The sequence below is a fragment of the Lepisosteus oculatus genome, chromosome 15 (assembly GCF_040954835.1).
Source record: "Lepisosteus oculatus isolate fLepOcu1 chromosome 15, fLepOcu1.hap2, whole genome shotgun sequence".
Lineage (NCBI taxonomy): Eukaryota > Metazoa > Chordata > Actinopteri > Semionotiformes > Lepisosteidae > Lepisosteus > Lepisosteus oculatus.
Window position 1 is genome coordinate 23,116,648 of NC_090710.1, and position 26,847 is coordinate 23,143,494.

At 36.8% G+C, this 26,847-nt stretch overlaps 1 protein-coding gene across 1 annotated transcript in view; it reads left to right on the forward strand.

Annotated features, from left to right (window-relative positions):
* The window catches only part of tmem131 (transmembrane protein 131), a 55,720-nt gene that overhangs the window by 6,806 nt on the left and 22,067 nt on the right, over positions 1-26,847 (forward strand). Inside the window, exons 2-4 of the mRNA XM_015364339.2 lie at positions 7,092-7,153; positions 10,575-10,615; positions 19,203-19,271. Coding sequence (XP_015219825.2) covers positions 7,092-7,153; positions 10,575-10,615; positions 19,203-19,271 — 172 coding nt within the window. The remainder of the gene's footprint in view (positions 1-7,091; positions 7,154-10,574; positions 10,616-19,202; positions 19,272-26,847) is intronic.

A 26,847-nucleotide genomic window follows, 5' to 3' on the forward strand; every position in this document is an offset into this window, starting at 1 on the left:
CTCATCTCCGACACACACCGGTTTGTTTACAATATGTTGCAACTATATTAAAAAAAATTAAAACTTAAAAAGTATGGTTTACAGTAGAGACTATGCAGCAGGTTTCCCCCCCCAAAAGAACTGTAAATTGGTACTATTTCAGGAAAGAACAGTCAGTAGAATGTAGGGTAAATTAAACTTTGCTCTTGAAGAAGGGCAGTGGAGATCTACTCTATTTTACCCATTTTCCTCTTTGAGGAAACAATTCAGAGGTTTACAGTTTAACTGGATAATGTTAAATTTGAAAACAATAATGGGGGGCAGACTATCTGTTCTGCTGTTAGTGTTAGTGCTGTTGAATGAACCCTACTCCTCTGAAGTAAGACTATCTTGGTGGAGAGTTGCACACCACCGTCGGGTGCATTTTAAAGCTCATCATAAGACAACCTTTGCTTGATCTTGTAAACAATTCACTGTATAACCTCTGGAAACTGTTCTTTTTTTGGTGCGCAAAGTCCTGGTTACATAAACACGGTTATGACGGGATGAAAAAAAAAAACTGATGCAACACAAATGTGAAATCTGGTGATGGCACAGCTGGCTCTTCAGTCCTCTCACTTCCTTAAAAGGTCAGATTGCAGTTTTATCGCGGTGCTCAGTGTGACTGTTAAACAAGTGTTCAGGAAACCGTACATAATCCTTTACAGAACACTAAATGCTTGCTTCTGTGTAATTAGTTGCCATATAGTCCACTGTAAATCTTATCTGGATCAGTAGGGCTTGGGCACGAGGGTTGATCTGTGTTCAAATGCGATATATACAATGCTCTGCATGTTTTTATCTGTTTGGTATGTGAATGATTTACTTCTCATACTGCCAGCATTTAATAGTTTATTTACTACAAGTAGCAAAATTATGAAAGGAGGTCCCACAAATACTGTAGTAAGCTTTAAATAACCGTGAGTGTCTGAATGAAAGTGCCCAGTAAGAAAATTGTTTTTTTTTTATTGAGGTATTTCAGAGAATTGTGTCCTTTTCACTAGTTTTTTTATGAAGTAACTGCACATTGTTACTGTTTTTGTCTTTAATAGTATTTTTATATTGAAAGAACTATATATGTTGGAGTGATCCACTTCAGTTAAAACATGAAAATGTATATGTAACTTTGTTAGTTTTCATTCTGTTGAGTTCTACAATAGTTTTACTCAGGTAAGCCGTTAGTTAAAATATGTGTAACTATAGTGTAGGAAGGCAGACCCCATGTGTGTCTGTGTCGGGCATATACAAAATATACAAACATGACAATTTCTGCTAGTTTTAAAAGTAAACTTAGTCCTCTTTTTCAAGTTTAGGTGTTTCTAGGGCATAAGAGTAATGTGCTAATATGGCCGTCAGCTGTGTTGACTATGAAACTCTCCATGGCTGGTATAATTATCTTAAGTGATGCAATACGTGTCACACCTGCAGTTACTGTATACACTTGTACAATCTTGTGCAAGACAGATAGAGATGTTTCAACAGCTCTTCTGTGAAAGCTCAGACTTTCGATGTTACCAGTACATATAATTTAAAATGCTAAATAGTGGAGAAAGTTTTTTTTTTTCTTATTCCATTGACATTAGGGGATTGCATAAAACATATATGCTGTTTATTAGCAGAATTCAACAATAATTTTCTTACAATATAAAAAAAATGAGATTCTTTAAAAATAACATTCCATATTAAATTCTGCATAGGTTACACTGTAGAAAAAAACTTGATTTCAGCACATCCTACGTTAAAGTATCTCTTCCAAATTGAACAGTTGCATTAGATGTGATTTTGATGTTCTTTTAACAAAACTATTTTTTGATCTGCCTTTGTGAGGAGATTAGTGCTTCCTCATATCCTCTGTTAATACTTACTGTTCTGACATCATTTGAGATTGCAGCATATGCCTCTTATGATTGAATTTAAAACAATTGTACCAAAGTTTTACTTGGGTGTCTTTCAATGTGAATCAAAAGAAAATAAGGACAAATTAAGGAAATTACAGTTTTAAAGGGGAGTGATGTGGTTTGTCATTTCTGCTTTAAAGTTGGACTTGCAGAAATGTTCAACTTTAACAGATCTTTTTACTGAAAAAATGTTTAAAATTAAGTTTGGATTTAGTACTGCTATCTAAAAAGGTTCCCTTTCCATATTTTTAAATGGAAAATTAAAAAAGCTGTGACTTCCTTGATGCATATTGGTCTACTTACAAGTTTGAGAATTCAGCAGCCTTCTAAGCTGTACAAGATGCACAAAGAACCAGCAAGACAATCTTGTCAAGAGAGTGACATCCTTTTAATAGAAACAGGAGGTGATGCATCTTTAGTAGTGTAACAAATGTAAGATGATAGAACTGTTGATTAGTTTCTGTCGAGGTGATTCTCTTTGAATTAAACTTAACAATGAACAAGATTTCATGTTGTTTTTAAACAATTGGGGAGCTGCAAAAGGTGTGCCTGGAACAAGGAAAAGCATCTTTCAGTTAGCGGCACTGTGCCCGTACGACTTATTTTGTTGAGGAATTTTATTGCAAGAAATGTGTGTTCTTGGACTTGTCTTTGAACAGAACTGTCAAACTTTATGTAGTGAAGACCTACCACTGCACATTTGACCATTGTGTTGTACTAGCTTTGTAATATCACCTCCAGTAGTGTATGGATTATTTCTGCTATTTACTTATTCCAGCATTAGCATTAATCATATTTTTTCACGTTCCAAAGACCTTTGTTGACATTTCATGCTGTGCGTAATGATGCATAGTTAAACCCTCATGTCTTTACATCCATAATCAGGTTTCCATAAGATGCAAATAATTCAACAGGTTATTGCAAGCAGCATAATTATCTTAAAAATACAAATCGTGGCTTTATGAAAACACTAGACACTTGATTTTGCCGTTTTATGACTGCTGATTTGTTATACGGACACTAAAGCCCTGATACTCTTTAGAGTGTATAAATGATAATGGTGAAAATTAAATTTGATTTTCATTTACTTTGCCAAACTTGATGACCGCTTGTTACATTGAATCTTTTCAAGAATACTCTGGAGCAAGGTTGCCCATCTTTTTTTTTAAATCCTTACTTGGCAGCTTTTATTCACATTCTGGCTCAACATTCAGTAGAGAGTGTTATTTTTCTTTACTCGGAACTCTGTCTGCTATTGAGGTTTTGCACATTTATTTTACTGGGAAAATGTCATAAAAATAGTCTTTAAATCTTTAAGACTCATTGAAGCGATTCTAGCCCATGTTATTATAGAAGGACGGCATTCAGCACAAGATTTTGGCCTGCTACTATAAACTATTAAACACCACTAGTGTTACACTACTTTCTAATAATAGAATCTTGGACATCATGAGGAGGCTGAATATAATATCTTCTGTAACCCTATTAATAAAGGGATGATGCTACATCTGGCTTTCAAATTGTTGTTTAAATTGTTGAAAATTAGTTTGAGATGTTCAAGGTTGTGTGAAATTTTCTGTCTGAACATTCAGCAGAAGTTGCTTTGTATGGTTCAGCAAATTGTGGTCTGTTTAATGCATGTCTGTGATGTACTACTGTATGTCTCATATTGGGAGCAGAAACCTTGCTGTTTGTTTTCTCATCTTGGGACAGATTCCCCAATGTTTGTATTTATAATGTAGCTGAGGCGTTTGTTCGATGAAAGGAATCACTCTTTTCCAATTTTAACAACCATTTTTCAGAAATTATGTGATCTTAAAGTGAAAATGTGGCAAGATGAGAGAAGACATATTGGGTAGTTGTTTCTGTACATCTTTACATTTTCACAGCCCATCAAGAAAAAATTCAAACATCAGTTTTTTTTCAATTCCTGAGCTTTAAGAGTATCGGAAGCAGTGCATTGTGAGAAAATAAATTTATTTGACTTGCATCAAAAAAATGAATATCCTTTATCTCCCACCTGGCAAGGCTAAAACTCTGACTAGACCTCTGGACTGGATGAACCCCTCGTCTCTGTGATCTTTAAAAGAAGGCACCAGAGTAATGTTCCACCTGTCCCCTGGTGGTCTGGGAGAAAAGAACCAGAACGTTGCTGGATAAAGGTGTTCTTATCTTCACTGCTTGTTGGCTGTCTGTGAGCGGAGCATTTTCAGAGTGACATAGTACTTTCTTTTCTGATTGCAAGTGGCTTTAATTCGCTGGACAGCTAAAGAAGGGCACAGATAATTAGAAGTGTCTCTGCTAGCTGAAAAAAATAAATCGGAAAGTGGTTTATAACCATAAATATAAAAGGTTGCTTGTATAGATGTGTAGGTATAGCTAACAGCTTCTACTGTATACTGTAAGCTTACATGCCCAGTGAAAAGTCTAATTTTAGAAGTGGCTTTTTGCAGTGAACATCAGTAATAACTTCTAGCTTTTACTACAGTCTTTTAAAATGTGTCATGAGTTTTGACATTAAAAATGCAGGAGCTAAAATTGTTTGAACCATTTTCAACTTAGTCCAGAATTCCTTATGTAAATTAAATTTAAATAATTTAGAGGTGTTGAAAACTGTTGTATTTTAAACTTTTTACTTAACATTAGGCATAGCAAGAATGTTGTGCCAATTACCATTAACTAGACTTACTTCTTTAACTTCACAATTAGTAGTATTTGCGTATAATACTCAGTTATTAATTGCACTTTAGTATTATTGTTAGTGATAAACGTTCTCATACTAAAAAATGCCCAAATCTGAATCCTCTTTATTCATCAAGTACATTTAATGTATAAGGAATTTACTCCAGTGTACTTGGTTCTGCAAAAACATTCTACATATACCATAACACAAACAAGATTAATAGACATCATTAAGACAGTGCAAGACATATTACTAGGAATACTGGTTAAGCAAAAACGACAGCTCTAGGAAAGAAGCTGTTCAAGTCCAGGGTGGTTCTGCTTTTAACAGACCAGTAGGAATGTTCGGAAACAGGTGGTTACCTGGGTGGCAGAGTGATAAACACACTGCAGTTTGCCTTTGGAGTGGGCTGACGCATTGCCCAGCCAAAGACTCAGTTTGACAGAGCCATCACTGAGAGCAATCTGACTGCTGTCAAAACTGGTTGAGAGATGCCAAAGCTTTTCGGTTAATGCAAAAAGTGCATGCTTTGGGTGATCATTATTTCCCATTTGAGGGTATAAGACATCATAACTCCCAAAAACTTCAAGGGCTCCACTGCACTCAAAGCCACATCAGTGATTACCGGGGGGAGAGGTAACGAAAAAGTATTTTAAGAGTGTTAGACCTCCATGGTTAGCACACCATGATACCTCTCTCATGTACAGGGTCAAGTATCATTATGGATGAGACCTACAAGGGTAATGTCCGTCAGACTAATTGAGTCTGCGGATGACGAGTTGCCGGAGGTGCAGTTGCTGCTGTACGAGAAACACAGTAATGGGGAAAGCACACACCCCCGAGGTACATATATAATATAACATCACTTTATTAACCCTTTACAATTTCTTGCATTAGGAATTATCTTTTCGCATACCCCAGCTTGCTCTCCATGAGACACACAGACGGGGAGAGAGCCTGGGGTCAGAGCGCAGGGTCTGCCATTGTACAGCGCCCCTGGAGCAGTTGGGGTTAAGGGCCTTGCTCAGGAGCCCAACGGAGTAGGATTCCTCTGCCGGCTGAGGGATTTGAACCGGCAACCTTCCAGCCACAGATCCTTAGCCACAGAGCCACCGCTCCGCGCACATCAGGATTCACAAAGCGTCTGACAAATAAGGGCCCAGCCACAGCTGCTTTCTGTCTGTGAGAAATGTGCAAATCCACTGGCCGAGGGAAAGTCGAACATTCACCTGTGACCAGGCTAAACACCGGGCTAAAATCTACAAAGCAAATTCTTGCCTATGTGCCTGAGGATTCTAGATGTTGCAAAATGTAGCGGCTGTCTTGTTCACACCATCCAGTGACCTTTTGGCCCAAGATGCAAACTGTAGAGGATGAAGATGTCAATACATTCAAAAATATTCATCATGACGAACTGACTAATGCTAAACAACTGGGATCATTTTCATGATTCATGTACGTGTACCACATTTTCGTTGTCAAAACGTAAGTTAAAATAAAATCACAACAGCATTTCATTCATTTTTAAAAGTTCATAAGTGTTAGACTGTTGTGCTGCCTTATTAAATCCAAATATCCTGAAGATGAAGATGCAATAAGTGGTTTATCTAGTTATCCGTACCCTGTGGAGTAGCTTGGAAATAGTTTTTCAGAATTGACTAATGATCATTTAGTGTAGCTAAATTTATTCCACTGTGTAGGAGTACTAACGTTAAATTTCATCATGAATATTTCAGCTACTGTTACATTTCTAAAATAGTTCACACTTGTATTTGAGCTCAGTTCAGGATCAGTAATGGCTTTTTTTATTTTGTATTTTTATCAGAAGTTTCCACCATTCATTGAATTAACAAATTTTAAAATGGTTACCACCAATGTACTGCCATTAGTACTTTCACTTGCTCTCTTTTCACATACTGTATACTGTGCACCTCAGAGACACTCACTCTGGCAGCCTACAGTAACTAAAGTGACATTGATGCTGACCAAGACTCGTGCGTTGCTGATAGAAATATGGAACAGCCTGCTTCTATACCGAAAATTGCCGTTATTGGCTAAATGGAAGATGTGTGTATTTAAATATAGCATTTTAACACAATCATAAGTATATCCATAAATGTGGGAGGAGATGGTTGCTCCGCTGCGACTGCAAAAATCCCTCTAGTAGCTACCTTTGAGATCTCAGATTCCCTCATCTATGAATTTGATTATGCTATAATGTGGATGGTTCATTATCCTGATTCATCTGTGTTTTAGTTTTTAGAACATCCTCTTGCATTATGCGCTGGTATCTGATTAAAAGTGATATTTCTAACTACTGTAGTTTTTGCTTAATATGAAAATGGGTCCAGTAATTTTCCTCTGGAAAATTAAGTAAATAAGTAATACTTGAGGAATATATTTCAGAAGCTCTTTACAAAGTTGTATCTTCTGCTGCCTTGCTCTTAGTATGTACAACAGCGTAATGAGAAATTTTAATTTTATCTCCACAGCCTTCATCCAGTCGGACACAATTTTAGAGGTACTACGCTTTGGTGAAGGAGGCCTCTTACAGGTACATTTTATGCTTTTAGGCTCAGCATATGGGTTAAAATGAGGGATTATAAAATGTTTGCTGCTTTTGCATGATGAAAGCATAAATCCTAAGAAGATTAAAACAAATTCTTGGTTATTTAGCAAGTACTTATGTTTTTTTTAACCAAAATCAAATAATGCTTTATTTGTTTCTTGCTTGGAGCTTCTTATGTTGCTGTAGAACTTTTATTGACAGCGACAGTGCACAGAAAGTGTATTGGCAATTGCACTGCAGATGTCCTCAGTTCTCACACACGAGAACGGCAATTGTAGCTTTCTGAAAGGCTGCTCGTACTAGAAAAGAGATCCCTTTGTGAGTGCTTTAGTGCCGTTATGTGCTATTTTACATAGAATAGTGACAGTACAGCTTCGTAAAAGGTGATCCAGCAGGAGAAAAGACTGGGTATGCTAGCATCTGAACGTTCCCCCATTTTGATTATGAATATAACCAGGATTGGAAGGAGAAAGTCTTGCAGTTTTTTTTAATCAACAGCTTTTAAATTTGCACTTCTGCATATGACGCTGCAGAAGAGGGCCTCTATAAATTTGATATGTCCCTGGAGAGTCGTCTGCATTTGGCACCAGATGCACAGCTCACAGTGCGATACACATCATGCACAGGGCTGAAATTGAACTCCTTTCTTGATTGCTAGTATATTTTTGGTACTAAATATTCCTGCTTTGTTTGGGACTGTTGAGAACTGTACATACTGGGTGTTTTTAAGTTGTCACTATGTAACACACTAAAGCAGAGTAGAGATTGAGTTTAATTTTTTTTTATCACTGATGACCTCAGTACTCCTCTTAATATGTTGAGATAAATAAGAAAGCTTATTTTATTGGATACAGCCAGCATACATTAAAATTTAAAAGCATTTTTTACAATGTTTAGCTAATTTAATTGTTTTCTAATAATTCAGAACCCCTTTATCATAATCTAAAGCCTTAATATTTAAACCTTAAGATTAAAAAAGTATTTTTAATTCTTGTTTCTGGATACCATAGAGAGTCACCACAGCAGGATGAAAGAAGATGTTACTTGTGAATACAATTGTTTCATGCTGTATGCACATATAGAAACCTACACTTCTAGAACTACAGGTTCTAGAACACTTTCAAACATGTGTATGAATTGTCAAAAGGTATATAAACTATTTCCCCAAGATTCAAACACTCTTATTATATGCGGGTAGTTTTGTGGGACATAAAAGTTAAAAATGGGGAACACTATTTACCGCAGTCTTTTAAAAGAAAAGATCACATTGAATGTAATCTAGGGATGGGAGTTCCAGGAATGCAAGTGAACCGAACATTGTCGGATTTTCCAGTATATATGCTAATGAAAGTGAAGAGAACGCATTTTGTCTAATATCCCATGTTTCAGTGCTAAGGCCATGTATGCATCATGTCCTCATGACAGCAGCTAGTATGTACTTAGTTTGGCTGTATACAGGAGTTGTCCATCGTTCTAGGGCTAGTATTGTATGTCACTCTTGAAGAACTAATGCATAGCTTATAAGTTACACCTAAAACAATTGCACAGTTAATCTTTGCGTAAATTATTGATCCATCTGTCTTAAAATCCCCCCATGTTTAAAGTCTCATATTACAGTTTTGCATTAAAACTTTAGTAGTCAGCATGAGAATGGAATCGTTCAGTGGTAGTGTGGTAGATCAAGCAAGCATGTTGCTAGCATACAGTGCCAGTCAAAAGTATTGAGTACACCTGCTTGAAACCAGGTTTTTCATGATTATTTGTGCCTTAAACAGTATAACCTTGTCTATGAACACTTGATATTTAATGACATGATATGTGTCCGTAAAATCTGAAGTGAACTGCATTGAAAATGTTAATTTTTCTTTTTCAATACAATGAACCCCCAAAGCAAGCCGATTTCAGTCTGAAGCCCAGGTTAGTTACAAGTCAGAAATGTGTATAACAAGGTGTTGGAACACAAAAAGAAGTTTAAATTGTCTTTGTTAGATGTTCTCACCGTTAACTAGCATGTTACCTCATTTACCTTGTCACCATTGTCATAAATTGTCACCAATTATTTACAAGTTTATACAGTTTGAAGCACAGATAATCATGAAAAACCTGGTTTCGAGGTGGTGTACTCAATCTTTTGACTGGTACTGTTCTTCTCTTTTATCTTTGTTCACACAATTGCACAAACTGCATTAGAAGGCTGCCTATTACACTGGCATTTTCTGGATTTAAATGGTTTTTCCGGGGGCAGGACTGAGATTCAGGTTAAGAAGAAACTGTCTGAATCTGAAGTAACAGACTGATCCCATATGCTGCTTCCATACAGTTGCTAATCATTATGTAAATGTCCCAGCAGCATGTGTGAGAATTTTCTTTTTTCTGCTGCTGGCTACATCCTTCAGTTTTCGGTCCACTTATCCAGGTAGACGTTGCAGCAGCTGGTAATATCTAAGCAGCGTTATGGTCTATATTTAACCTAGGAAATGCTGAGGTGTTGGGATATGTGATCCAGAACATGTAATATTAAAATTGATATGCGTTGGCTTGAATTAATTATCCTTGTGGTAAATGTATACCCTGTCTAATGTACATCCCCCTCTCCTCCCCCTGCTGAAAAATGAAATGAATAAGGAATGTTCATGTTGTGTGTGTGTGTGTGTGATGCATTTAAAGTAATTCCAATACTAAAAATGTAAAAAATCCCAAACTCATTAGAATTATGTGGCATAATAGCTGAATATAGCAACAGCCAGAGTTCAGGTCAAAATAATTTCTGGATTATATAATTACAAAAGAAGGTTACATTACATGCAGGTTCACGTACATTTTAAGCTAATAACTCTTTATAACGGGGAATGCCATCATTCGTAAAATATTTAGATGATGCCTTTAACCAAAGTAACTTTTGTTTTGCCTGTTTTGTTCGGCACCAACAGAGGTTTTAGTTACATGATTGCTGGTTGCTGCGATATAGGTAAAGTTCATGTTCCACAAAAAATGTCTGTGCATTGATAGTTGTTGATGCATGTCTTATTGAATATTAAATACGAAAGAAGGTTATGATTTTGGCTTTTTCCTTTACAGTGGTGTTCTGGGGTGGCACACTGGACAGCACTATGCTCTTGTCCCGCTTAGCTTCTGGGTTGGTGCCCTCACTGGGACAAATGGCTTTCTGATGATCCTGCTGTGCTAGTAACTCCAGGAAATCACTTGGAATATTTATAGTACAGGTGATGAAATATAAAAGAAAATTAATAAGCATGAGAAGGCTGTCAGGTTCTGCCAAACAAAAAAAGAAATCTCAGGAGCCACAACAGTATACTGTATAATTTTGATTAATGAAAACCTTTTGGGAATACTGGTGTTAACAGATTTGGTAAGACTAATAATTTGATTTTTTGTGTCTTTACAGACAGAGTCTGACATTGATCTCAGTTCATATCATCAAAAAAGGTAAGTTTAGTCTCCTTTAATTGCTTTGATTGCCCTCTATACTGAAATTCATTTGCTTGAATTTAAGTGAAATTAGGACATGTAAATGGGTTTGGTTTGCTCCTCAAACTAATGTGTAGTAAAGAAGTTGGTAATATATGTAATATGTCACTACAAGTTGATGGGGAGCATCTATAAAATTAAATGAGTAAAGTGCAGATAAATGAGTTTATTTCCAAGGTTCTGGCACGTTCCTCACAGAAGAACATTTTCCCTACCAGTGATGTTTGTCTTGATTTAGGTGATGCAGTGTTACTGCAGCAATGAAGATTTTATAGTCTGGGGCTGTTTGTGTGTACGAGCTGGGAAGGAATTCCTGCTGTGTGTCTGCTGATTTGTTTGCTTCATTCTCTGGAATGCTGGGATGCCCAGAGCTGTTGAGAAACAGACATTGCTGTGCTATTTCTTTTCAGTACCAGGAAGAGGGGTACTGTGAAAGGCTTTGGGTGCAGAGATTAAGGTGAAACTGTAGGAACATTAATAATAAAAGTGTATTTATAAAGCACACTCCTTGGGGGGCACAGTGGCTCTGTGGCTAAGGATTTGCGCCTGTGGCTGGAAGGTTGCCAGTTCGTATCCCGCGGCCGGCAGAGGAATCCTACTCCTTTGGGCCCCTGAGCAAGGCCCTGAACCCCAACTGCTCCAGGGGAGCCGTATAAATGGCTGACCCTGCACTCTGACCCCAAGCTTCTCTCCCTGTCTGTGTGTCTCATGGAGAGCAAGTTGGGGTATGCAAAAACACCAATTCCTAATACAAGAAATTGTATATGGCCAAAAAAAAGATCTCTTATCTCTCTTAGCTTTCCCAACTCAACCCAAGGATGCTGTACATGGTGATAATGTGAAGTTAAAAGAAAAGTAAAAGAATAAGAGCGTACAGGTTTATACAAATAAAATGTAGAGCCAGTCTGTCATAGGTTTAGTTACTACTGGAAAAACATTACTGCTTGCTTCCATAGATGAACTAAGCACTTGGTCAGGAAGCACGAGCAGACGCTGCATAAAGGACTGTATTCTGTTCAGTTTTTGTCTCTTAAAAGAACTAAATATCCATCTATCTTTTTTCTAACTGTTTTATCTAGCACAGGGGGGAGCTGGATCTTTTCCCAGTAAGCAATGGGCAAAGGCAGGATACACCCTGGGAGGGATGCCAGTCCATCACAGGGCACACGCAGACACAAATGCACAAACGCACGCAGGACCAGTTTTCTCCAAATCCAATTGACCTACTGGCATGTTTTTTGGGAGGAAACCAATGTCGATACCACTTTGACTCGATACCACTTCGAGGTTAATTTTGTCCACTTTGTGGCTTGGGCTGTGTGGGGGTGTTCAAGCTGTATTTCTCTTAAAATCTGCTTGCAGGATTGTGTGTTTGCTTTCAGAATTGTAGTGGCTAGTACAGCAGCCTTGCCAATGTGATTTCCAGGAATGTTTACCACTTGGAGAACATGCTTATATACCCTTGCCAACTTTTAATGGAGCCTAAATGAAATCACAAATTGCACATGACTGGACTTTGTTTTTTTCAATAAAACTGCTCGTTCTCCTGTATAGGGACTTTTTAATCAGCTCTGTAGTTCATATAAACAAAAATTCTCAAACTGCAGTCTTCCTATTTGAATTTGTTCTCAGTACCTTATAGTAACTCTTCTTAAAAACTACATTACTACATAGAGGAAATTTAGTTTTAAAATTCATGTATTGTGTGCCGGGGCCATAAAAACTGCTAAAGCATAGCAGATAAGAATTACTACCTAGTGTGATGAATTAGTTACATGTTTTGTGAGTGCAGCCACCGTTCGAATAGAAGCACTATAAGATATCATTTTGCTTAAAAGTAAGAAACAGTCCTATTACAGGAAAGTAGTGCCTGTATAAAATGGATCTACCTGCCAAACGCAGATGGTTCCACTGATATCCAACAGTTCTCTTTATATTAAAATCTTGATATGATATTGAAAGTGGCCAAGGGTAAAGTATGCTTGTTTGAAGAAGTAATGAGAGAAGAATGTATCTCCTAACCTGCTTTAAATTCCAGGGACAAGTTTAACAGCTTGGAGCTGCGCCTCTCATTCATTTCCTCAACCAATAGTGTTTCTCCGAGTTCCTAGCCAGGGAGTTATTTGGGTAAACGCTTGCGAAGTGTCTTCTTGGGATTGGTCAGTCAGGGTAGGGTGTTTAGCAGTTTCATCATCTGCCTTGTCACGCCTTGTGATTGAGGTTCCAAAATCATGAGACAGTACTAGAATTTTGTTTTTGATTATCAAAAAAAAAAAGAATATGCTTTTAGATTTTTCAATGTGCTTTGCCAATGTTTTGAATTGATGTAGTGTTTTCTGGCTTTTAAATCAATTAAAATACAAAGGTCAACAAGTATAATAGAGTATAACAGAGTGTCTAAAGTTCAGTACATTGTTAGGCTACTTATCTGCTAAACTATGTTATGTAGTGTATTTCTTTCCTGTATTGATTTCTGTGTTATAAAGGTGTGGTATATTTGGCTTCTCGTTATTTTTATATTATAAAATTCTCCCTCAAGTTTTTTGTGGGTGGGTAACTTGAAACTGCTTACTAGACAGTGTTGTTGCTTACTGCATGGAAACCTATTGCTGTTTAAATATGCCACACCAACATGCAGGTCAGTCACACAGTCTCATTCTGCTCTGAATAGGTCAGAAGCTTATGTAATGGCGTCCTGCAAATACCTGAGCGAAATCTTTTAGAATAGCGTTATGTACGTATTGAAAAGTGGAAGTTAAAGAGCAAAATGCAAATCATATTACTTCCCTAACTTTCATCTGCACGCCGTTTTCGGCTTTAACTGAAGTGGAACTCTGAAGGGGGGAAAATTAATTAAACCGTGAGAGGTTGGTTTCAACAGAATTGTGCTTAATTTAAATCTCTTACAGGATGTTAAAACATTTTTTTAATTTCTCACCTTTATATTTAAATCACTAAAATAGTTTTTTTTTAATTATCGAAAGGAAAAGGTCCAGCTTTCTAATCATAATCGTCTAGGTTTTAAGGTTTTTCCGAAAGACCGCCTACTTAACTAATGTCTTTGCTGTTTGAACGTCTATGTCAATGACCCTGGTGTGCTAGTGCTAGTGCATCATAGAAGTGATGTCTTTATAGAGCAATTTGTGACAGTGGCTCTGAGTCATTGTTTTGTTAATCCCACTGTAAAGAAACCAGCACATGAAAACATTGAATGAATAAGCAAATGACATTGTGTTTACTGTCATTGTAATCGGAAGCATTCTTTTAGTAGAATCAGTTATGAAGTTCAGTTGAAACCACAAGATTAAAGAGGCCTTTTTATGCATACCTGTGAATTTTAAGAGCGTTAATAAGTAAATGATAAATTTGACACTTCTTCTTTCATTTGGGATCACAGTGAAATGTACATGGCAAGGGTCAAAGAATGAAGCAGCAAGATTTGTATTGTGTGCATTATGCAGCACAGCACAAAGGTTGCTTGGTTGCACATTCTCATTTGTCACCGAGACCTTAAGTCACCATCTTGTGACTCTGTGGTTACCAATTTTTTTTAAGAAGTTGCACTGTTGTCAGAAGCTTAACTGATACATCATGTTAAAACCTCCGTCTGCCCCCATTTATTTAATTTCCTTAGTGCCCTTACTGAAGTACCTTATATACAGTAGGTTAAAAGAGAAAGAATATTAACTTTAAATGAACTTTAAAAACTGCACCCAACACTTTCTAGTCAAAAATACCATTGATCTGTCTAGTCTCTCACTTGGGGTTTGAAAAGCACTTTCATTCTGATTATATATTTATTTTTAAATACTTCACTTAGTTTACTGCAGGTGCAGTGTTTAGTTGACATCCTGAAGCAGGCTGACAGTTTCTGGATCTTTTATTACCTTATTCTTTGTGAGCTGAATCACGCAAAAGTGACACGGATTGTAATGATGAAGTTAGTGTTCAGATTCCATTGCATTTGTGGGACAGTTATTTTATTTTATTTTTTATTACTGCTCCAGTGAAATTATGTAGAGGCCAGATTGTTGTGGTCTTTCGTACATGCTGGGTCTGCTCATTGCTAGTCGTCATATTGAGTATTCTTGACCCAGTTTGATTTATTTGCTAAAGGAAGTCAGCAATGCAGTCCTCTCTGCACACCTAGCCTTTGGGTTCTAGCGGAGCAAGTGGAGAAAGTTTTCCTTTCTGATTTCTCTGCACTTTTTCTGGTAGGTTAACACTATAGGTTATATACGGTGCAAATGGGTTTTCAGTTCTGCTTACTAGCAAGAACATAGAGGAAACAGTGACAGTATTTTGATTACTCAATGCAAATGATCAGAACTAAAATACAGCATGATGCATCAATGATTTTTCAAGTGGAAGATCTACAGATTTTTTTCCCCCTAATTTTGAGGTGCAGTAGACTGCTTGCCCTAAACACTGATGGACTATTTCAAAGGTGATGACAAATTTAGTTTTGTTGTGAATGTAGATTTTCACTGGCCTCACACAATAATATGTGCTCACATAGTTTTTGATTTTAAATCTTGAACAAATTATAAAACACAAAAATGTACGTGTTAATAGAACACGCTATTGCTTAAATGTGTGGTGAAAAGTAGTCTAGCATAGAAATTGAATAGTTCTGAGTGAAAGAATAGAATAGTTTCTGCTAAATTAAATTAATTTGTGCTCAGGAGAGATAATAGTGCATGTGATATCTCCTTAAATCCAAGGATACATCTTAAGAACAATGAAGTGCTTTGGATGGTTTTCAATACATTACCTAGCTTAAGATGCAGTTAATAACAAGACTGGTAAACATTTCTTGAATCTAATATTTGAGATACAACTTTCCTCTTTGCAGTAAGCTGTGCATGTTAAATTAGTAACATTACATCATGATGAATGTTGATGAGCATATTTGTGTCCTGTGATTAGTTTACCAAGGTCTTTATGCATCTCTGAAATTCAATGCCAATAATCCACCTCTTGACAGTGTTTATATTCAGGCCTTTACTAAACAGCTTTTAATATTATTACAGATGTCATCATTGTTAGTCATTTGACATAATAAGAGTTGAATTATTTCATGTTTACCAGGGGTAGTCTGATAAATGTCTATTATCATGCTTAGTTTTGAAAAGAAAATTGACAAATTGTTTCTCTTTGACTTGAAAATCAATTATTTTCCCTGACCCTCCTGCAAGTCTTCCGGTGCATGACTATTGCTATCAGCATATTGCAAATAGATGTGCTGTATGTGTCAAAGATTGTTCTATATTATACTAATCGTTAAACTTCACGTTCTCATAAACTGAGTGAAAAGCGGAGTATTGGGACAGTGAGGTGAAATTGATCATTTTTGCCGTCTACCACTGAAATTGTATTTCATGTTTCAGATGAAAACAGAAATATGGGTACAGAATGGCAGGTTTTGTTTCTGGGTATTATTTTTGCATGCATGTTTAGCCATCTTAGAGCAGCGTCAGTTGTGTTAATTCCCCCACAATTCAAGGGAGCATAAGCATGGGACAAGGGGCTGACAGGTGTTTCCGATTGCCCAGGTGTTCTGAGCTGCGTTAATAATGAAAACATAAAAGCTGTGAATAAGGAACCTGTAAAGGTGGGAACCAGCGACCTTGGTTCCTGGCTCCGGAGTTTATTTTTTTCGGTTTGCCCTTTTGAGTTTGCTGTTCCGATATTTAAGCTTTTCACCTCATGTATTATTAAAGGGGATAACTGTTGGAACTTTCTTCTTGGCTGCACACAGGAAATTGATTTGCTAGCAGCAGTATTTAAGTCCGCACTGCACTTCTGTGTGATGACGGGACCTCTTACAAACTGTACAAAGGCTATACTATTATAATGGCATCCGGTGCCACTCTGGAACACGATGTCATGGTGTCATTTTGGTGCTCAAGCAAATAACCCTCTGATTCCATTAAAAACAATTACATTCCATTAAATTGTTCAAAAGTTATGAGGCTTAATGTCTATCAGTGTGCAGAAAAAATAGTCAAATGACAAAACGTCTTTTACTACTTGTGTGAAAAAAAGATTTCCAGTGTGAACGTTTTTAGGCTGAATTAAAAAATAACCGATTATTAAAGAAACACTAAACCAGAATAGAGAACTTTGATTTTAGAACTGTTCCCTATATTTCTGAATTGAAAAAGTGTATTGCACTATCATAATAAATATAATAATAATCCATTGTCCTGTCTCTGGATGTCACCGAGGTGAAGAAAAGCCGAAATGGATTATACTTCGGTTATTCCAATCTTGCAGTGAAACCCCAAATATATCGAAAACTGCATACGTCTTGAATTCTTTGTTCCGTGTCACTTTTGCGATTGGTTTTCACACAGAGATGCCAGTGCTTGAGCTTGTTGCAGGGTAAGCGTGAAGTATGTTTTTTAATTTATTATAGAGTTATTACAGAATTCCAGTTCATTTACATCAATTTAATAAAAATGCCTTCAATCCAAATGAATTCTATAAAAAGAATGATGAAAAAATTCATTCCTAGTTAAATGTAATTCATGGTTTTTATGTTGAAATATTATTGAGTGGAAGTATAAAGCTGCGAAGATTAAAAGCGCCCCAGTACACAGCCCCAAGGCAATTCTATTCTTCTAAATTATTTGATGTAGTGTAATAAAATAATTTGTGAAATTCCTAACACCTTAGGAAACCAGCTTTGTTTTAATTCACACTCGCTTGCTCTCACTGCAGTGCAAACACTGAGACTGTCCTACAGAAATAAAGCTGTGTGTGCACAAAACATGAGTCACTGGCAGTAGGGAGGAGAGCGGAAGACTCTTGAGCTTCACTGTGTAAAATGTAATGATCAAGTTGTACGTGAGAGGCAAACGACAGCACCACATTCTGCATGTGAAGCCTTCACATTGAATTTATTTTGAATCCTTTTTATTAACCTTTATTTTTGACAACATGCTAGTCTGTTTGAGCACATGGTTTGAAGTATTTTAAACTAGTGGATGTATGCAAAGGAATGTCGAATCGCAGAGCTTTGTGAAACTTGTGAATTTTGGCTCCATGTTATTGAACTTATCGGTTTCTTCTTTTATAAAACTTTCCAATTTGAGTCCATTTTTAGTGTAGGTACTGCAGTATATCAGGGTTATAGTACAATCTACCTTTTGTGTGATTTCTTTTCTGTGCATGTCAGCTTACTCTTTATAAAATAACTGAGATGGGTTATGAGATTAAAATACGCCTTGAAAATTAGGTATCTTATAACACTGGAAATGTGGCAGATTGTTTTATAGTAAGCAATGTTAATATAGGTTTTACGTATACAGTGTATAAGTGTATAAAGGCTAATGGAAGGTTATAGACCACAAATATTTTATAACGATATTTCTTATTAGCAATACAAAGAAGTGAGCAATACGGATGTCTATGTGCTTACTAAGATAATGGATTTAAGACACTTAAAAATGGAATATTAAAAAAGTAGCTTTAAAGTGTAACCCTTTTGTGGATTTGTAAGCTTTGATAATGTTTAAAGAAAGTGATTCAGCTGTTTAAGAAATTAAAAAAATATATTCTTCATACTCGGTTTCTGTTATGTAGTAGCCTGGAAAAACCCCTGTTCCTCCGTATACTTTTTTGTGTATCTGTTGGGTAAGTTGGAAGCGAAATTCCTTTTTTAGCTGTATACTTGGGTGCCTCATCTCATGTGCTTTCCTACAATAGACGACATGCTTTGTCTGACAGTGGAAACGACTCATTTACATGAGCAACACAAAAGTGATGTGTGCAAAGAAGCACAGAGATATGAACATTTTTTGCAAACCTGTTTATATATATTTTGTGACTGTACCTATTAATAGAAGGTCCTCCATTGGCTGTTCAGTAGGGGTGTGTCATTCTGTATTTGGAACACAGTTGAATGGTGGCCATATATTGTAGAGGGTTTTCTCTTGCTTGTTCCTGGTGAATGTGCCTTGGGGGAAGTAGTTGGCACAGCTTAAGTTGAGCAAAGCTCTCATTAGCTCTGGGAGGACTGGGGTCTTCAGTGCAGGCCCCCCGCCATTTCATTTGTTCATTTGTATTCTGCTGAATAAAATTGAAACGCTGATAACTTCTCTCTCCTTGCGCACAATGAATAAGTAAATCGATGTAGGACAACATCATTTGTTGTGCAGAGTCCTAACTTGATGTTTTGAAATGAAGAAATGTCAGAGGAGTTTGGTACAAATGGTACTAATGCCATGTTTTTCTCATATGGAAGTAATAAAAACTTCTGATCACACGCTTTCTCCCCTCCTGTTTCGCCCTGCATCCCCTATGATTGTGACACAAAGAGGTCTTTTGCATATTGTTTAGGAAAAAACAGAAATCTGAATAAATGCAATAAGATACCTATAGTTGCCAGGCAGGTCTGGTAGGTTCCTCCCCTGTGCTTCTGTGCTCTGCTTACACCTGTAAACCCAGCAGATGGAACACAGAAACAAAACACAATGGGGAGAAGAAATCTGTGCTTCTTGGTGCTGCTGTTTTTACAGAACTTTCCTTTTTCTTGTAGTGCGTCCCTACACCGGGGGAATTGCAGACCGATAAGGTTTGAACCACCGATGCTGGACTTCCACGAGCAGTGAGTACTCGGTCTCTCCTTTTCATTTCTGTGGACCTAGGCGGTGGTTTGGCTTCCAGCACATTTCCTTTAGAATTATTCCTTCTTCATTTTCTGGCACTACTGGCTTGTTTTTTTTTTTAACTTTCTATCGTTTTAAATTGTAGGTAGTGGCCTAGGGTCATTTTGAGGTCTCTGGTCTCTCCTAGGGTTATGAGTTTAGGTCCCAGGTTGGACACGGCTGAAGCTTGAACGAGGTAATTGCTTCAGTAAATCCTTCACATAAATCAGCTTCTAGGCAAATTAGAATATCTTTTTGGTGCCCTCTTTTGGTTAAGTATGCAGTTAAATTTCTGCTTTTGCACAGCAGTATAGTTCTGGTAATATTGGTAGGAGTATTTTAGCAGTTCTATTTAGTTGTTCACGTGTTTTGGGAGCTTCTCATTTGTCCCTAAGCTATTTCTTATTCTTAAAGTAGTTTACATTAGAATCGATTCTTTGATGGAGGCTGTACATCATTTGGCTTATAGCAGGTTTTTTTTATGTCTCTGTGTAAACACTTTAAATCTGTGAGATGTTTTACCATTTACAAAATAACAAACAGTCGTCCAGGTCTGTGTTACATTGGTGGTAAAGTAATTCTTGACGTTTTTCTGACAGATTGGTAGGAGCAGTCACTGTGTTGTACTGCTATTGCGAACAGAGGGGCATAACTCTGAGACATTAATGTGCCTCAAGTAGTGCTGGCATTTTTTTACTTCTACTTTCTCAAATGTTTTGAATTCAACCAAGCAGCCATATTTTACACATAGTGATTACTTCCCCACAGTTACCTTATGCCCCTATAATTGCACTCTAAACCAATACTCCTTTACTTTGCACTCATTGTGAACTTTGTGATCTCATTTATTGAATAGTTTAATTAAGGTGTTTGAAGGTATTGGTGTTCTTCATGTAGGACATTTCAGGGATCAGAGGAGTTACAGCTTGTCTTAAAATACTCTTAATGTAAGCAGTTTGAAAGCTCTGCTCAAGTGGCTGCCCCACTATCTTAGAAACCATCCTCAAGAGTCCCAGCATCTTGGCTTTTGGTTTCACTGAAAGACAGTTATTCCATATTGCAGGACATTTCGTACCACACAGCTGAAGAAGTGGAATAAGAGAACTAATAAGCTGTTATTCTCTGAGTGTTTAAGTTTATGATGGTTACATAAACTTTGTGAAAGGTGGTCATTATGATGACTCGTCTGTCTCAACTGTAACTGTTAGTGTTCTTTTTGGTGGTTTTCTCTTAGTGTTCTTAGAATTGAGCACATTGTGTTATGGGACCACTATAGGTAACTGGTCTTATCTTATCAGGAAATAAGTAAGCAATACCTGACTTGAATGTCTTGGGCTTATACTGAATTATCAACAACTCTTGCGCACAGAGCAGACGTTGGAACAAGAAAACATCTTTTGTGTATGGAAAAGGGATGCATGCCCCTTGTAGTGTGCTTAGGCAGGCTGGTGTGCAGTTTACCTGATACATACAAGCATATATGTCAACTCTGTGGAACCTTGGAAACTGTTCCTGAGATCCACAAGCTTCAGTTCAAGCTCAGCTGGAGTATTGCAAAGTGTGTATAAGTCACGTTCTGCCCTTCACACTCATTCTGCTTGACCCAGTGCTTATTTGATATGTGAAGGAACAAGTAATAGGTTTATTCCATGCTGAAAAAAAGAAGAAAGAGAACACAACGTTTCAGCCATGGAGCCTTCTTCAGGTGTCAGGTGTTATTCTTACGTCTTCAGGTGTTATTTGATATGTGCCCCCTTTTCTATAATGTAGCAGTACGATCATTGCAACTGGAACGTCATGGAGTATCTGTGGAAATACTCCACAAAAGGCTTTCTCTTCACCTTCCTATGCGATGTCTTATTCATTGTTTTATCTTTTCAGGAGATGTATCCATATTGTTTTAAAAGTGGCAGTATGTTACACTATGCTTCATCTTCCATCTACATGCAATTATGTACAGTAAGCATTTGTGGAAATAACTTTGTAATAACTAGTTAAGACTGCCTCTTAAACTGTTTATCAAATTTACATTGTATGTTCCTGCTTCTCTTAATGTTTTTTTTTCAATACGAGAGAAACATTCTGAGTGGCAAATCTGATTTTTGATGGACGTAAACTCAAATGTCCAGCACATTGTCATCAGTTATGGTTTTCAAGTCCCAATGTTCAGTAATCTTCTGAAGATAAAGTTGAAGGAAGTAGACTTTACACGTATTGTTGAAACTGTGTTTTAAGTCTTGGTTGTGGTTTCTAGACTAACGGAAGTTTGGCAGTGTGGGTGAAGCATAAAAATTGTATCGTTTAAAACGTCTCCAGTTCTTGTTGAAAAAGCTGATGCCCTTTTGAGCAGCTTAGAAGTTCTAATTAAATAAATCGCATTAAAAACCAAATGGACGTCAACACTGCTTATCAGACTCGTGTCTGTGTGTGTGTGCTCTAAAAGGATGTTAACTACTTTTAAGTTTTAATTCAACATATTGGTGATCAATTTTTAAGTTTTTATGTGAGAAATTCAGAGAATGCCCCGATTTTTCAAAAACAATTGCAGTATTAAGAACTACTGTTGAGGATCATCCTCCTAAGGCATTTTAAGTTTTTCTTCAAATGTGTGTATGTAATGCTTTTGTATACAATATGAGAGATAATATTTTTATAATTGATGTATTTGTTTCCTATATGTTTGTTTTTAGGATGTTATACACCTTATATAAAAATTATAGATATATATGCATATATACAGGGTTAGTCAAAATGCGGTTGACAACTTATATTTATTTTATGTTTTCATTTGAAACCTTTTTTGTCACAGTAACCCATGTAATCAATTTGTAATAAACTGTCAAAGTGTCTAACAGTTACCTTACAATCCTTCGCCAGCTGTGGAGGAGAAAACAAAACTTTAGTAAAATAATTGGCAGTTATACTTGTTGACAACATTTTGACTAACCCCCATATAAAATGTAAAAAATATATATGAATTTTATAAAATATATTTTTAAAAATTCTTGAATATATAATAAGCAGCAAAGCAGCAGTTATAAATTCCTATTACGGGACATTTATTTAGCCACGAGCAGGCTTTTTATTCAGCCTTTTAATCAGGGTGGTGCAGTAGGAAGCGAGTATTGGCAGTGCGATGGGTACACCACCTTTTGTTTTAATTTTAACCTAACGTCCTGACAGTCTGTAAAGAAGACGTGTTGGAAAATGCCATGATAAAGCTCATTTAGTCTAGGAGCTAAGGCTTTTGATTATTCTTCAACTAAACAATATGCTGAAAACTACTGGCACAGCAGAATGCTTGTGAAGTCATAAAGCTGTTGGCACGTCTGCATGTTTTTGTGGAATAAGAAAAGGTTTCAGTTTTCAAACGCTGCAGCTCACAGGTGACTGGAAAGTTCACAAGGGACTTTTAACTGAAAGGTACAGTGCAGACTACAGGATAAAGTTCACCAAGATAATATTTTATACTTTAACACACTGAAACAAGCAGCAAGGCAAAACCAATAATAGCACTGTAAAACTGCAAAGAAAACTTTTCTTTTTAGAACCCTCCCCCTGACTGTATGTAGCAGATGCAGTGGCTGTTTTGTCCCGTTTTGCCTGCCCCTTACATAAGCTAATGCAAACGCAGCTTATACAAAAAATACTGCTCTTGTATCAGTGCGCACGATAAAGAAGTACTTCCAATGCATTTCATTTTACTTAGCCAACTCGGAATTTGTCTGTGGTATAGCCTAAACCTAGCATTTGAGCTTAGTAAGTGCATGGGGGATGTTCCTATTCTCTGTGCTTTTTACTGTAGTACATTTCTGTATATGTGACCTATTATAGATCACTGCTGATAATGGAAAAAAATAATATTTAAGTAGTTGACCACAGTCTTTTTGTTTTCTTTAGTTATATACTAAGGGGCGTGAAAAGGATTAAAAAAAAACACTGCATGTCAAATATCATATGTCCCCTTCTCTTCAAATTTTGAAATACTGTAAGACTTCATGTGACATTTTGAAATCATGTGTAGTAGAATATGAAGTGCTCATTGCAGGATGTTATGCAAAATCATTTCCTGTTTTTTTTTTTCTCAAGCCTATCTTATCTATACAGGTTTTTGTATCAGATTTTTAAATCACAGCTTTAAAGTGAAAAATGATTTTCATATTTACAATGATTCTTATTATCCTTCTCTAAAAATTGAATGTTGGAAAACCTGATATAATCTGTATATACCATTCTTCTCAATGGGTCTTGATGTTCCTTTAAAGTTGGGTACAGTTAAAACGCAAGTGAAATCCTAGTGTGAAGTTTTATGTCTCTATGGTTTCCTCTTACAATGAACAAAGGTTAGCTAAAATCCGCCCATCACGTATTACAGTAGCCTGTGACCTTATGTTATTTTGTCAGCTCTGTTGTGTTCAGAATTTTGCTTACTTTCCTTTTAATTAATAATTTATTTAATTAATACAACACTCCCTGCCTTCATTACTGTCTCTCTAGCACAATAAGCTTCAAGAATGCAACATTATTATACATTTATTTTAAATTTATATTATAAATTAAGTATTTTTTTATTATTGTTAAATACATTAATACAACTTGTTTGCTGTTGAGCACGCTGAACAGTAATTTTAATACTCTAACTGCTCTTATTTGGATTTTTGATCCAAGATGTTGCCTTTTCTAGGCATTACTGTTTTACATGGCCTGCCACAAAAGAACAGCAAAAATTATACTGTTCAGTGCCCTTTTTAATTTGACAGTTGAACCTCTTTTTACTTGATTTTAAAGTTCACCATAAATCTGATTAGTCTGATACTGATTAGTTATGCAAGATTAGAAAGGTTTTGCATCCCATTTTGAAGCCCTATCCGATATCTGCTGATCTATGTCATGTCATGAGGTAGAGTGTTAACATTGCATTAGAAAAGATGCTCTTTGTCATTTTTTATTGTGAATTCGTTTTCAGCGTTGGTATTCTGAATTGCTGTGTTCATACTTGCAAAATTGATTCCTCATTAAAGTAGTATTTTAGGAGAAGTCTTATATGAATTGATTTAAAGTAGCCTGCCTGTTTGCAGCTATGCAAAGTGACATTAACAATGCACGGGAGGCAATTTTCAGGACCTTTAAAAAAAAAAAGGTGTTGAATGTGTTATCTTGCTTGTAATCTTTAAATCACTTTAAATCTAGACTTGAATAGATTGCATACAAACAACTCCTCCTGGTTCGCAGTGTCGGCAAACCATGCAGTTTAATTTTAGACCCTCTTCTACCCTTCATAAATGGCTGCTAAAGCTTTGTGTAATGACAAAGGAGATACAACCTGATCTTCAGGAGATGTACTTCCAGTAATGTGGCATGTCTCATACCAAAATAACTTAAACGCACAGGTCAGTCAGCCTATTATGAGGTTTTTCTGGATGGTAGGTTTTAGCCTATGCTGAAGTGGGAAATCTGTGTCGAGTCTTAATTGCCTGAAGAAAAAGCAACAGCTGGCTTTTTGGAAAGGTTTCACTGGGCCTGGATTAAGGATCATTTTTGAGAGAACCTAGTAGAATATTAGTGCCTACAGGGAATACTAGTCCACTACTGAATAACGTTTATTGGTCACATGATTTCTCTGTATGAGGCCTTTGAGTCTCCTTCTTATCAAGTGCAGAATTAAAAGATGCAGATGAAGTTTATAGTAACAGTGGAAGGCCGGCTTGAAAATGCTTTGTCCAAGAATTACCTTATTTTTGGACAGTGACCTGTCATAAAAGTCAAATGCAACACTAATGACTATATGACTATGGAATATATATATAGGAAACTGCATATCAAGTAATGTTTTCAAAGGTAAAAATATGTTGGCTTTGTTCCTCCATTGCTGTTTGCATTTTTATTTTCGGTATAGTAGAATAAATGTTTTCTGGAAGATGGAGTTTTTAGTTTTTGTAGCAGGAGCATTAATTTTAATTGTTTTAGACATTGGCAAAGTCATGCTGCTGATTAACATTTGGTGTGGCCAGCAGACATATCACCCTGCAACTCACAACTGGCAGCCCACTGAGGCTCAGCAGGTGTGAGCCTGGTCAGAACCTGGATGGGAGACCTCCTGGGAAAAACTAAGGTTGCTGCTGGAAGAGGTGTTAGTGGGGCCAGTAGAGGGCGCTCACCCTGCAGTCAGTGTGGGTCCTAATGACCGACCATAGTGAGGGGACTTTATACTGTAAAAAGGTGCCGTCTTTCGGATGAGACGTAAAACCGAGACACCTGACTCTTGACTCTAGAAAAGAGTAGGGCTGTTACTGGCTAAATTTCCCCCTGGCCTTTACCAATCATGGCCTCCTTAAAATCCCCTTCTGTGAACTGGCTTCATCACTCTGTTCTCCTCACTGATAGCTGGTGTGTGGTGAGCGTACTGTGCGCATTATGGCTGTCATCACATCATCCAGGTGGGGCTACACATTGGTGGTGGTGGAGGGGAGTCCCCTTTACCTGTAAATTGCTTTAAGTGGAGTGTTCAGAAAAGTGGCATATAAGTGTAAGGAATTATTATTGTTAGTAATTATAACATTTGTCATGAACATATGAAAGCTGCAGCTACTACAAGCAATTCAAGCTATATGTTGATGCAACAGATATGTTGCACATGGTGTGGGAATGTATGCCAAAGCTGTCGCAGAACCTGGAGCAGGATGGTCTGTTGACCTCAGAGGTCACGCCAGTCTAGTCATCCCACAGATGCTCAAAGAGGTTTAGATGTGGCGAGTAGCGTATTGTTGCATATGTCATCATTCTCATCTGGCTTTATGATTCATGTACATGAGGATTTGGGTTGTCCTTTTGGAATGTTGTCACATCGGGATCAACCCAAAGGAGTGCCAACAAGATGAATGTAGTGCCATTCACTTTTGTGTCCATTAAGTACTGCAGGTGGAGTTCAACAGAAAACAGTCACTTCTGTTATTTACATGGCTGGGTCTATGATCTGCTGATTCACAAATTATATAGCTTTTTAACGTTTCATGACGTTCATCTTCAACTAGAAACATGTTAAGAGCTTTTGTAGTAGAATGATCAGCTGGAAGCTAGAATGATGAAATTAAAAAAGGGAACATTTTATTTAATTTATAACACTACCCTCATATAATACTTCTTTCATTTGGACTTGATTTGTTCCTTCATATAAAATATACCGTATAATGCCCTCTTTATAACCCCTTCATAGTTTACTGCCAGTGTCCCAGACTTGGTGAAGTACTAAACAAACTGTACCTTATGGCATGTTCACCCAAGTTTCTGATATAATATTTTGCAATATACTTCCTACCACAAAGAAAAAGTCAGTAAAAATGCTTCATGTCATGTGCTTTTTTATGTTTTACATCATATGATGAGTTTCAGTAATGTTACAAATAAATCTAAATCAAACTGATTCAGTCTCATAGTTTTACATAGTCTGTAAGTATTGTGATTGTGTACCACTCATCCCTAAAGTATACCTTAGAAAACCAGTAATTCTCATTCTTTGTGATTGAAATGTTATCTGTG